This window comes from Etheostoma cragini, chromosome 22 (genome assembly GCF_013103735.1).
Source record: "Etheostoma cragini isolate CJK2018 chromosome 22, CSU_Ecrag_1.0, whole genome shotgun sequence".
NCBI lineage: Eukaryota > Metazoa > Chordata > Actinopteri > Perciformes > Percidae > Etheostoma > Etheostoma cragini.
In genome coordinates, this window is record NC_048428.1 from 10212904 (window position 1) to 10226638 (window position 13735).

At 40.3% G+C, this 13735-nt stretch overlaps 1 protein-coding gene across 1 annotated transcript in view; it reads left to right on the plus strand.

Moving 5' to 3' along the window:
• Positions 1–13735, plus strand: part of LOC117938046 (trichohyalin-like) — a 100071-nt gene that overhangs the window by 60063 nt on the left and 26273 nt on the right. Inside the window, exons 14-20 of the mRNA XM_034862375.1 lie at positions 945–1175; positions 1286–1516; positions 3573–3674; positions 3958–4034; positions 4365–4509; positions 5805–6042; positions 11542–11626. Coding sequence (XP_034718266.1) covers positions 945–1175; positions 1286–1516; positions 3573–3674; positions 3958–4034; positions 4365–4509; positions 5805–6042; positions 11542–11626 — 1109 coding nt within the window. The remainder of the gene's footprint in view (positions 1–944; positions 1176–1285; positions 1517–3572; positions 3675–3957; positions 4035–4364; positions 4510–5804; positions 6043–11541; positions 11627–13735) is intronic.

Consider the following 13735-nt stretch of genomic DNA (forward strand, 5'->3'; position numbering starts at 1 on the left):
GTATATGTATATGTGTATATGTATATATATGTATATATATATATATGTATATATATAGATATGTATATATATATATGTGTATATATATATGTGTATATATGTGTATATATATGTGTATATATATGTGTATATATATATATATACAGAACACACACACACACACACACACACACAACACAACATCTTTCTTACTTTAAAGTAGAGAATAAAAGTTCCTCTAGTTTGTGTGTATTTCCTTTGCATTAGCAAGTTTTCTGCCCGGTCATGCTGCCATCCACCCAGTGTTAGTCCTAGATGGGCCCAGCTAATCCCTGGTTAAACCAAGCTGAGGTGAACCACTGAAATCTAACTAGTTGGCTGTCATTAGTCATAAACCCTCATGTTCTGATCCAGATTACAGCGGGATTAACGTGGATGAACTCAAGATGAGTGTTAGAGCGGGTTTAACTTTCTGAACCTCTTCCCTTGAAAGGTGAGCTACGGTAGGATTCCTTGTGTAACACCGGGATTAAGCCTGGTTTCACTTCCTGGGTTCCCCTTTCATTATAAGCGAGGTGACTGTAGAGCAGAACATAATATTGCACCATGTAATATAAACTAGAATATGTGTCTTTTTTTATTATTTATAGGCATATTCAGCCATGATGAAGTATCCGCTTTGGTTTTGTAGCATTATCATGACGTTTATTTATTCCTCTTTACATAAAGGTGCCCTACTGCTTGCAACACATTTGATCAGTAACTCTCCACACTTGGCAGCTCTTCTGTAAATCTTCTCAAGACCACCTATGCATGAACGTAGTCCAAATGCTACTCTCCTTTTAAATGTAACAGCGTTTTGGTCACTGAGCTGAGCCTTCAGGCTACAGTTGTTCCGCTTAAATAAAGAGCAGTGCTTTAGTCCCATCAATATTTGTGCTTCATTTTACTGTGTTTGCTTGCAGGTCGAGACTTTTGAAGGGAAGCTAAAGAAACAGGAGGTTGAGATGGAACTTCTTCATCAGCAGCTGAAAGGAGCCACAGAGGAGCTGAATGATGCCAGTTTACAAGCCCAGCAGCAGAAAGAAACAGTAGCCATTTTTAGACAAAAGTACACAGCAGCAATAGAGAAGGTACATAGGGTGCAAGGGCAGGTGGAGCTTTTGGAAGAGGAACTAAAGTATTCACAGGAACAGGTAGATCGTTGTGTACATTAATACAGTAAATTACCATTATTGCATTTAGCAAGCTCTGTGTCTATGAAGAGATTTCTCCCATTGGCTTATTCACTATGTTTAATTGGCAGCTAAGAGAGTCCCAATTGGCCACTCATTCAGTGATGGAAGAGCTAGCTGAGATGGAGCAGCGTTACAAGGAGAAGGTTGGCCAGTGGGAGGACTCACAGGAGGCTCTTGACCACTTGACGGATGAGCTCCAGGCCAATCAGAATCTACTGAGGGAAAGTCAACAAAAAGCAGACCATCTTCAAGGCCTACTAGGATGCCTGAAGGAGCAGGCGGATACACTCAAACAGCAGGTCAGGATGCACACGTTCACATTACAGCAGCATATGTAGACAGAACAACAACATAGACCTAAAAAATCCAGACACATACAGGACTCAGTTTGTGGAGATATGTTTGTATCAGTCATATCCTCTTTTATGCCTCCGTGTCAACGACAGTCTTGGCCTGCGGCATTATGTTTTTGAGTCCTGGAATCATACATGTCAATATAGTGATAACTTCCATTTTGGCAAAGTACCTTTATTACTGAATTCTTTCAAAGTTGTCGATACATTGTATCAGTCTGGACAGAAATGGATGAGAACTGCAGCTCGACTGGTTGGCGGAGGCATACTACCACAATGTGGTAATTCTAGTTCACAGGAGTTCTTCTTGCCACTCATGATTTTGGAATATTTCTTTTACTACATCATTTAAACCAACTGTAAACTGTGTATTTCATTGGGTCTAATAATGTAATAATGTAATCAGTGGAAACGGAGCAGACCAGTAGTCACTTGAGGCAGTCTTTCATTTCAAAATAAGACACAAATATTGTTTCAGCCTTCATTGTGGTTGTATGTACAGTATTTTTTTAAGGATGGAGTTTTCATGTGACCTCACCAGAGTTCTCAATGAGAGGATTTGGACTGTGTAACCAGTGTTCAGGTTAACTCCCATTTGTGTCTCTGTGTTCTTCCTCCAGGTGATGGGATGATCCATCAATCTTTTGTGAGGGCACACATGGGCCTTTGTGTGCATTTTCTTTGCACTACTGTGTATGCCTGTGTACAAGTGTCCATGCGTGCACTGGCGTGTGTCACTTAATCTTGTCTCCTGTTTCTTTCTGTTTTATATTTACTACGTCAGGCAACAAATGAATCATCTTTATTACGGAGAAATTTAATTTGGTTGAACTTAACTGCTGCCGCCAAGGTCAGACGGGCAGAATGTCATTTTAATCCAATCAACTTTAATCTGTTGGTTATAAAAGAGTTAGGCTGTTGAAGAATGGCTGTATCTGAGGCCCTTTATTACACTGGCTAATGACTTTGATTGTGAGGCGCCTATCAAAAGGTTAGGAGTTCTTATGGAGCTTCACATTTGGCTAATTCTCTACCTTGTGCCACTGTAGGGCTCAGCTAACCCTAAAATCACTAATGTCTTCATTCCCTGTTTACAAGGAATATCTAAATTGTTAAAAATGTATTTCAAACCAATGTACAAGTTAAAGAATTTCATGTTTAAGTACAGATGGAAAAAGAGCAATTACTTACACAGTATAGTATCTTAATGCTATCTCTTTTCATTTGTATTCTGACCAGGGAATACTTCACTATTAGGTAAAGATGAATAGTATAAGACAAGTTGAATTTCTCTCCTTCCCTACAAAGATGTCTACTTTTGAATTAGTTACATACTTTATCTATATAAAGGGCAGCAGTTAATAGACTAAGATTGAGGGTAGTGATACATTTAGAAAACACAATGAGCTACAAGCCCCCCCCCCCCCCAATGAGATATTCCTTTGCAATTACAAGAACATTCCTAACATCTTCAGGTACCTGTTGCCTACTGTAGTTTCTCACAGTACATTTACTTGTTAATGTTATGCTAGCTGTGTTGGAGTTTGTCAATTGTGCATAGAACATCAAGGCCATGTGTCTCTGTGCTCTGCGATGCAACACATCAGTTCACAAATGAGTGTCATTTTATAGCAAACCAAAATGCATATAGTCTGTTGAAAGGCAATTTGTTACAAATGCACCCATTTCTGTCTTTGCTTTTATGAGTCATTGTTGTTTCTTTTTTAGATCACTTGTTTGCATTTTGTTGCATTTTTAGTGTATGATTGAGTAAAATCTCCCAGCTGTTTCGCAGTCTTTTTTTGTTGTGAGACAGTATTTTTGTGATTCTTACACTTGGCTCATTTTGAAGTAGAAAGAATAGCGACCATTTTATAGAAGCAAACTGGGATCCGGATAAAGAAAAAAGCTTACCTAAAAGCAAGTTAAATATGTTAGTTCTTTGACATAACTATGTTTCTTCTTTCTCTCTACTGATTACGATTGCTCTCTCTTCTCATAGAAACTGATGTTGGAGTGTGACCTACGGCTGTTTCAGCAGAGTCATTCTCATTCTGACGAGGATTACATCAGCCTGTTAAGACACAAACAGCAGCTACAGAAGGTAAGGTCATACATTGTAACGTTGGACACATTAAGGTTACACATAACAGATGTGAAAATTATCATCACACTAAACCACTAGAACATATTGTGTACTCAGGGATAACAATTGGGAGATTAAATGTGTTTTACAATAAATCTCTGTATTCAGGTACGTGTATATGAATACTGAGTTAGACATATGTACATGTTAGTTTCAAATTTGCATTCACATTAAATGAAGCTACATTACAGCACTTCCATTTGTGTGTGTGTGTGTGTATGTGTGTGTGTGTGTCTTTCAGTGCTGCACAGAGCAGGTTGAGCGCGTTGCGGAGTGTGAAAAGGCTATCCTTCAGATGAAGTCAGAGCTGGAGAGACAGTAATAACTGAGTCTATAAAACTCTCATTCTCCTCCTGATCCCGGTTCCTGTCCTTGTCTCTCCTCTCATACCCTTCCCATCTGCCCCTCCCCCCCCCTCCTCATTCTCTTTACAGGCTGATTGCCAAGTGGCCCTCAGCAGCACACTATATGTCACATGGAAAATTTAACATAATCTAGTCAAATCATTTTCTTTTAATTTAGCTAATCTGTTATCTGGTTTAATTTTTTCTTGTAGACATTTTGTTCGTTCGCCGTTTTCATTGGTACTCTGCATTCCTTACACAGCAGGTCCGACAGGTCAGTCACTCTTTGCTCTGCTCCCTACAGAGCCCAGGAAAAAATAGGTCCGAAGCAAAGTCTTCTTGCATCCCACCATATACACGTGAGCAATCGCGGCCAGCTGGAACAGGAACTCATGCGTCTGAAAAAGGAAGTCACGCGCTTGGAGCTTGAGCTGGCTGACAACCAAAAGGTATTAAAGTAATGTGTAGCTGCCTGTCCTCTAATTTAGAGATAGCTTGTTATTTTTACCCTTTTACCTGTCTACTTATGCCTCATCCACTGTCCTAAAATGTTGACTATACATGCATGCATGTAAGGCTAAGAACATGGGCTGAAGATTTCCAAAAAGGAGTACTCAACCCACCTCCAGTGGCACCACCCACCAACCACCCAAGTGATTGTCCAGTGCTTGCCTGGCATAAACAAATTGCCTCGCCATTAATTAAAGCACCAAACGTGCCAAGGCTGGTGAAATTGACTCCAATTAGGGGCTCAATGGGACACTAAATATTTAAATTACTCAGTGTTGACTGTAGCCTGGCAGAGTGCCAACATTGCTGGCAATCATAGTCACAGTGTGTGTGGTCTTATCTGTAGGTGCAAGTGGGAACATTTGATTTTACACTTTAATTTGTGCTTTCTCTGGCACATACAAGCGATAGATAAGTGATGTCATGCTTACCAAGATCATATGCACACACGTTTATCCCCATACATACACACACACACACACACACACACACACAAGCAACTGTAGTATATTCTCTTCATGCATTCAGGTCTTGTCCAATTATCCAGCCAACTCCCTGTGGAATATGACATAATGAGTCTGTGTCCTACAAAGACATATGTATATATGTCCTTTAAGAAATATTCCATTGAGACAAAGAGTGACTGTGCATGCACTCAGAGCAGACAAGTGTTGGATAATGGAGCGGAGAAGAAATTAGCAGTAAAGTTGTCAAGTGTTTAGTGGTAATGACGTAGGCTTAATTCAGCAACCAGCCAATGGCGGCTGACCTAATGTATTTTATTTGCCAATATAGATTTTTATCTGTGTAAACTCAGGCACACGTGTCTAAAGACCATACAACGTTTGATATGTGAACATAAATCCATCTATAATTGCTGTCAATGACTTTTAAATAACTTTGCAATAAAGTAGAGTTGCCTACTGTATGACTTCAAAACCCCTTAGTACCACAGATATGCCTATGCCAAACAGCTCGGACAAGGTTTTGAAATTTGCATTTGAGACGTGCTACCAAATACCCACGTCTCTGTTTTTCTAGCTGTGTGACCAAGACAAATATATATTTTTTATTTTATAGTTTCAGTCAAGGTTTTTTTTCCATGGATAAAACCAATTGTTTTGTATGCAAAGTGTGAAGTGCATTCTTGACACAATCTGGCAAGATGCTTGATCTGTGCATTAACACACAGTCACTCATTCACTATTCCTCTTGGCCCTTACTTCTTCCGCAGGTACATGTGGCACTTCTCAGGCAGTCAGAGGAGGAGCTGAAGGAGGCCAGACGAGAGGCAGCGAAAAGGAGCAGCGAGGTGGATGCACAGAGTGGAGAGGTGCAAAGACTTCAGATAGAGTTATTGAAGGAGGAGGAGAAGATCAGGAGTGCCATCAGAGAGAAACAGAGTCTGAGCACTTGCGTCAGGCAGTTGAGCCAAGAGCTGGAGGAGCTACGCTGCCAGCTGCAAGTGACAGGTAGCAACCACTCAATAAATCATACTCATTTCTTTTGTTCATTTATCCATTCAACACATATGTAAACCATACCATACCCTTTTTTTTTAAATGAAACCACATGTGACATGTAAAAATGTATGTTGTATCACATTTTATTGTTTGATCCACTAGTTTCCCTGCTTTTGTTGATGGTAATATAGCCCATCAGAAGAATATAGGATGCTGGAGGAGCTTTTCAGTGTGGCATTCCTTTTGTTTTGAGCCAGCAACACGGCTGTTAGCTCAGTTAGCTCAAATTTCAGCAGTGGTAAAGCAATGTGGTGATTCGGTTGCTAGCTGCACGCACGCACGCACGCACGCACGCACGCACACACACTCGGTTTGATTTAATGTCACACTGCTTTAGCAGTATGGTAATGATCTGGTGTGTGTGTGTGTGTGTGTGTGTGTGTGTGTGTGTGTGTGTATGTTTGTGTGTGTGTGTATATATACAAGCCTGATGCTGGCCTTTGTAGTAGTGTGTCAGTGGAGAAATGGGGATGTCTGGGTCTCACTGAGCACAGAAATGTCTCATTAAGAATTAACGTACACATCTCTACGGCCACGCCAGGCAAACACCTCACACACACACACACACACACACACACACACACACACACACACACACACACACACAGCCATTTCTCCCAACTCCCACTGCTTTAATTAGCACATACACACTTGCTCTCCAAGGTACAAATACACATACACACACATCCACCTATTGTCCGCAGAGAGATGAATCTGAGGTCTATCTGTAGCAGACAGTGACTGGCTTGCTCGGTGAACACTGCTCATTAACAAGATAGAGACAGAAGGACAACGCTGTGTAGCTTGGCCTTTGTCTGTGATCAAAACGCATTCCCTCAACTCTACGCGCCACACAAAACCACATATTATTCCGCTTTTACCTTCAGCAAACACAATCCAGCAATGTAGAGCCTATTGTAATGACTTAAGAAGAATAAAGATGCATTATTACAACAAAGGGGGCATTGTTTACCTGGATATAGCAGTAGCCTGAATAGACTGGGTGAGGAGTCAGCTTGAGAAATTACTGGCGTGAACAAAAGGCCTTTTTATTAACATGAAGCCCTTGTCGAGGTTCTTTCTGCAATATAAAAACCTTGCCTTGAGTGAAGATGAGCTCTTATTGTTGCTTGATAACAGTAGATCTGGTTTTGGGTGGAGTGAATTGTGAAAATGAACAGGTTAGAATGCAGATTGTTGGAACAATGTGGACAAACACAAAGAGGTATACTGTAAAAGAAAAAAACAGAAAAAAAAACAGGAGTAGACCAAAGTTAACTTCTATCAAAACCACATATTTCAGACTATTACTTTATGCCATTAGTTTCTTTTAAATGGATATCCTGTTGTGTGTCTCAATTCTTTTGTATGTCTATACAATTACAGAGTATCATTTTTACAGCTGATGTTTAAATAATTATGGAATTGACATTCTTTATGGTCTATCAGAGCATTTTTACATGTAAAGTTGTTTGGTGCTGTGAGATGGGTAACAAGTTACATGAATCCTGCAGTTAACTGCGCGCACACATAATTAGTAGTTATGTGATGGATATTATATTAAAAGTTCTCTGTGGCCAGATTGAGGGAATGTCAAAGGCGGAAAGAAACAGAGGATAGGAGGATGAGTTGGGGATGTGTCATATGGATGAGATTGAAGCGGCTGAAGGCAGCTGGATTTAATCAGACTGTGGCAGGAGAGACGGGAAAGAAGTGGGTGATTAAAAAGGAAAAAAAAAAGTTCTTAAACCTGGCATATGCCTGTATGTGTCAAATTTACTGTCACTCTTTGACAGCATTTATTTTCTCACTTCAGTAGATTTAGTTTCTTACAAAATAGTGAGTCTCTAAGTACTCTAAGTATATCACACAACACTTAAAAAAACTACACATGGTGTTAAGAGAATGCCAGTTTGTGTTCAGTACATATATTTATGTAGGCGATGTAGCACTTACAGGGTATATATATGGGTAAATTGAACTGAGGTGGGAACAGATTTGTGGCATGCTTTTTGAAACTCTAAGACACTTGTAGAGACAACAAATAGAAAGGTAGACTAGACTAAGACTGGGTTACTAATCAGATTCCTAGGAAACTGTATGTGGTTTATCCCAAACGTCTGTTTTTTAGCACTTACCTGTGAAATTCAAGCGGGGATGGATGTTTAAAATATTCAAATATGGCTGATAGTTTCATCTTACATCTTAAATAAGATGCGTTGTAAGGTTGGCCGTAATGTGAAATAAATGTGATGCTGTGTGACAACAAATGAAATAACAGCATAAACAAAAACATAATATCCATATTTCCACACTACCACAAAAACAGAAATGTGATATTACCACCCCTCTGTGCTGCTGATGTTCATCTGCCTAAAGATGATGAAATCATTATTGTGCGTGTGTTTGTGTGCGCAAAAGTGTGCGTGTATGTGTGTGTGCTGGTATCCAATCTGGATCCCCGGACGCACACGTGCACAGGCCTCTCTCCTCCAATTCACCTCTATTACTAGCTATAATCCCATTTCACACTCTATCGATCCCCAAAACTGTTGTTCACCAGAACCAGCAGCAAACACTGGCATTTCTCCCCATCATTTCACCACCATTGTTCTTTATTACACAAAGAGCCCCCCCCCCACCCTTCCCCTTTGTCTCAGAGCAAACTCAGCCCCGCTAAAATATGAATTATAAATGTATGGCTAATAAAGAGAAAGAGAGAGAGAGAGCGAGAGAGAGAGAGAGAGAGAGTGAGAGAGAGAGAGAAAACATCAGAGAAAATGACTCCTTTACAAGAGTCTATTGATCAGTTTCTATCAAAGGGGGATGTCAGACATGAGATTACCTGGCAGTTTGAGCATTAGGTGCCGTGTGTTATAGCCCCGGGCCCTTGTACCGCTGCCAGAGGATTGTAAATAAAGCGGAGAGGAGAGAGCAAGAGGGGAATGTGTTGGGGTGTTTGTGTGTGTGAGTTTTAGATTCTGTGTGTGTGTGTTTTATTCTTTGTCTGTGTGAGTGTTCACGGTTGTGTGCATACAATTTTTCTTTTTTCTTGTGGTGTATTTTTGTGCATGATGGTGTGCGGCTGTGCGCCTGCACCTTTTGGCTTATACCCAAAAGCAGTGTTGCAAGCCCATGAAACTTCAGAAAGAGAGAGAGAGTCTTGGGAGGCTTTGGGACGTCTCTTGGGAGCACCTTAGCCCGCTACGAATCCCCCAACAAAGCCAAAGGAAGCCCCTATGAAGCCTTATGAAGCTTTTATGAGGGCAAGGCAGGGCCCAGCCGTGCCCCAACCACTGATTCAGGGTTAGCCAGGTTTTCGTCCCTCTCATGTTAAAGGTTAGCTGTGAGTGCAGCGTAATCTGACCGCAGATCTGAGATGATTAAGCCGATGCAGTGTGATGGGCTTTGAAGCTCGTATGAAGCCAATGAGAGGGAGAGATCGAGAGAGAGTTAGATTATAAACTAATGTCATACTTTAAATTGTCAAGCCAGTATAAAAAGGTCAAGAAAGGGAGAGGCCCAAGATCTTGTGGACTAATGTCATAACTTCATGAAGCCAGTTGTAAAAGACCCCAGGCCTCCAAAAATGAACTACTATTCTACTTTCAGCTATTAAGAAGAATTGATTGTTGAGAAATCCACAATCCTCTGCGGATCCTTGTTTAATGTGGAAAAAGTTGGCTGCATTTGTTCATCAAACTAAGCTAAATATTCCACACATTTTATCTATTTTTTCTAAAGTAAACTTCTGTGTATGTGTGCTGCTTTTCTACTTTTGTGTGTCTAGCTTTTTTCACATTTGTAGAAATGTTAAGTTATAGAGAAGGCTGTCTGTCTTTTCACTTAATTTCTTGTGTGTGTTTAGGCTGTGTGTGTGCCTTTGCTTGTGTGTGTTTGGGTGCAAATAGGGGTGTTTGTGTAAACGGTCAGTCTTTGCAGCTAATTGCTCTCTCTGTGGTCTCCCCTGGTGGGAGATGTCACGAAGGTCACCTCAAAACTAATGCCTCGAATGTGAATGTGATCCCCATCTCAAGTTTGTACATCTCTGCTCACATTGATTATTGAGATTCATAGCAAACTTTCACCTTGAGATTCAGTGAAATAGCCACAGTAGGGAGCGCATGCACACACACACAGACACACACACTCTCTCTCACACACACACACACACACACACACACACAAATAAAAGTGTTTGTGCATCATTAAATATTTAGTAATTCCTGTTGCCGCTTCAATTTTCCTAGGGCTTTAGTTTAAACAGTTTGGATGCTGCAAAGCCATAAATTAATCATAGTTTTATTAAATGTAGATTTTCTTTTCTCTGTTTCCTCCTTTCTGGTATTGGTTTTAGCTTCCCTCCTACTCGGTCCCGCCACTACCATCACAGCGTGTTGCGTGGCCCTAAAAGCACTACAACAATACACTAAATATTTCTCTATTTCTATTTCACTCAAATACACATCCACACACACAAAGTCTTGGTCCAGCCTGTAAATGTTCAACACACACAGACACACACACATACACATATTCAGGAGTGCATGCACCTCTGCCTCTACATATTCAGCGCACACACCTTCTCAATATTCACTAGCCTTGGCCACCGATGGCTGACAGTTTATGTTAACTTCAATGAATTCTGAATTTATTGAAAAGATTTTAAGAGCTATGAAGACACATTGACTCACAAAACACACAGAACAAAAAAAGAGGGTTGAAAAGAAGCAAATCCAAAATTTTCATTTCAAACTGAAAAGGGAACCTGACTAGTGGTTTATTATGCATCCGTTTAATGTGCTAAACTACTAAGTGTAGGACAATGGCGTTTTATTGCATGTAGACGGAGGAGACGGCTGAAAAGGGAATGTGATTGAAGGGATGCAGTCAGGAGCGCGAGCTCTGATGGCTTGCTCAAGGTAAAGAGTGCCATCTATTGACGAGGTCTGGGAGCGCTCCTTTTGTCTCAACAAAAGAGGCTGCTGCTCCGTGCATGCGGTGCTATACTTTCACTTCTGCCTTCTGTGCCTCTGAAAGGCATTCAGAGTTGGGTTTTGCTTTGAAGGTGGCTCACAGTTCATATTTTCCAACCTTGCTGAAATGAACTAAAAAGAAAAGAATTAATTGTTATTTCTGTATGCATGTTTTGTAAATCACTCTATTAACCTTAGTCTGCTGGAGCAACTGAAATACTTATTTTACATATTTTTTTTCTTTTAAATACATTACAAAACGTAAATGTACTCAGCCTCAAGAGCTACCTGGGAATATAATATCTCAATTGGAAAATGGCTTTTTTTCTGTCTGAATTCAACCACCTCTCTAACCAACGTCTGAAATGAACTGTTGCTCTTTATCTCACACGTTTCTGCCCCTCTCTCTCTCTCTCCCTTTCTCTCTCTCTCTCTCTCTCTCTCTCTCTCTCTCTCTCTCTCTCCTGCTCAGTGGAGGAGTTGGCAGCCCGTGCAGGGGAGGCGAGGCGGATGGAGGGGTGCCTGAATGAGGGAAAGCTAGCAGAGGAGAAAATAAGGTAAGAAGGAAAAGAGGGAGAAAGGGAAAGAAGCTTCCCCTCTTATCCCATTTCCCATCGTCCCCTGTGTAAGCTCAGTAATCAAAAACATTTAGCTTTTTTACGTGCAGCGTACAGTAGGCCATTTAACTGAACATGTGTTGAACAGAACAGCCCTAAGCTCTAAACACGTACATTGTTTAAGAGAGTCTTTCAAAGCAAAAGGCCTAACTTTTGGTTCTATGTTTCATTTTATTATTTGATATCCCGACTGCAAATTCTGTTTTTGTGTTTATTTTTTGGTTCCTGCGTGAATCAAACAGAATAACAGAAATATCCAAATGTTAATTGATGGGACAGATGTTAGGTCGTGGAGTTCAGAGGCGAGACCCCCGGTTGACCTCTTTGGGTCACCAGAGCTGCGGTGATGACATCAGCAAGCATGTATCACCCAGTAGAGTGTGTGTGGGTGTTTGTGTGCGTCTGTTTGTGCGCACATAGTTGTGGTTGTGGCTTTGGCTTCGACATGACCTCACAGCAACAGTCTCTGTCTCAGGGAGTTTTTCGGTTAAGTTTGAGCCATGGAACATTTTCATCGTCATGCCGACAATTTCAAACTCGGCATGGAGACTTTATAGGTTACATTTTGAATTATTACATTTTATCACATTTAAACCAATTTTAGGTAGTGAATGGTAAAACAATCGCTGCGTCTGCATATAATATCCATTTGCAGAATCATGCTGTTTACTGTTAACCCAGTATTATCTAATAAGTGCAAAGACATGAGAGGTTTTCAAGCAACAACACCGTACTAATGGCTTCCATCTGTGCTGTGGGAAATCCCCTCCTTTCTCCACAGGATGCCTCCTCTCTCCTCTTTTCTTTCCTCTCTCTCTCTCTCTTTCCCTTTCTGTTCATCCTATCATGTGTTCTCTCCATGGACCAATCTATCAGGCATTTTCTTTCCTTTTTGTTGTGGCCGTTCTACTTCAGCTTTTACTACCTCCAAGTTGCTCCATTAGTATCCTTTTTAAATTCATTGCTGAAACATTTAGTCAATGAATCTTTGTGTTTGGATGATATGTTTTACATTGTATTAAATCTTTTATTAATCATTAGATAATTAACTGAAATTGGCAAGCTTTTGCTGGGTATGTCCTCACAACTGATACAATTGATTTTCTCATATCATTTTATGATGAATATGAGTTTTTGTGTCGTTTAGACTAAGCTTTTTTCCACTGTCAAATTAAGATAAAAAATAGTTTTTTAAAAAGCCTCAAAATTTAAGCTGAAATTATGTTTAATTAGTTGCGTAAAAATGCTTAAAATTTACCAGCTTCTCAAATGTGAAACCTTTCTTTACACATAAATGGAAATTGGGGTTTGTAAAACATGTCATTTAAACATATCACTTTGGGTTCTGGGAAGCCGTGATGGACAGTTTTCACTGACCTATTGTAAATGAAGTGATAACTGCAGGTTAATCTGTAATAAAAACAGTTAGATAGTTGCAACCTTCAAAAAAGTAGAATGTAGTATTAACTTGTGATTTGTCATTGTTTTTGACCGTCAATTGACAAATTGATTATCTGGAAGCATGTACGTAATGTTTACAGAGAGGGGTAGATATTGAATTGAACATTCATTTTTTGGATGTGTCAATTTAACACAAATGCCAATAAAAACTAATGGTTAAGTGCTGACTTTGTGGTCGTTCTATATAGTCATTCTTGTTTTAACTGTAAAATCTATAACTTCAGTTCACTGTCCCAAAACTTTTTAGCTTGTAGAAAGGACAAATACGTATTACTATTCATTAACTTTCAAATTTTCATTTTATTTGAGCTTTCTGAGATGTGGGTCAAGAGTAGGGGGGGGTGGTTTGTTTTGGTTTGTGTGTATGCGTGTGTGGAGGAGGTTTGTGGGGGTGTTGAGGCTCACTGAGCGGCCAAAGCGAGGCTGTGGACGGAGGGTTGTGGAAATGGTAATCATTTGTTGTATTGATCTCACTGTAGCCAGGCCAGCTGGCACACACAAACTCGCTCGCACACACGTACACACACACTTGCGGACACTAACTGACTCACATACACACAGACGCACAGTTGCGTGGCAGGAATAGAC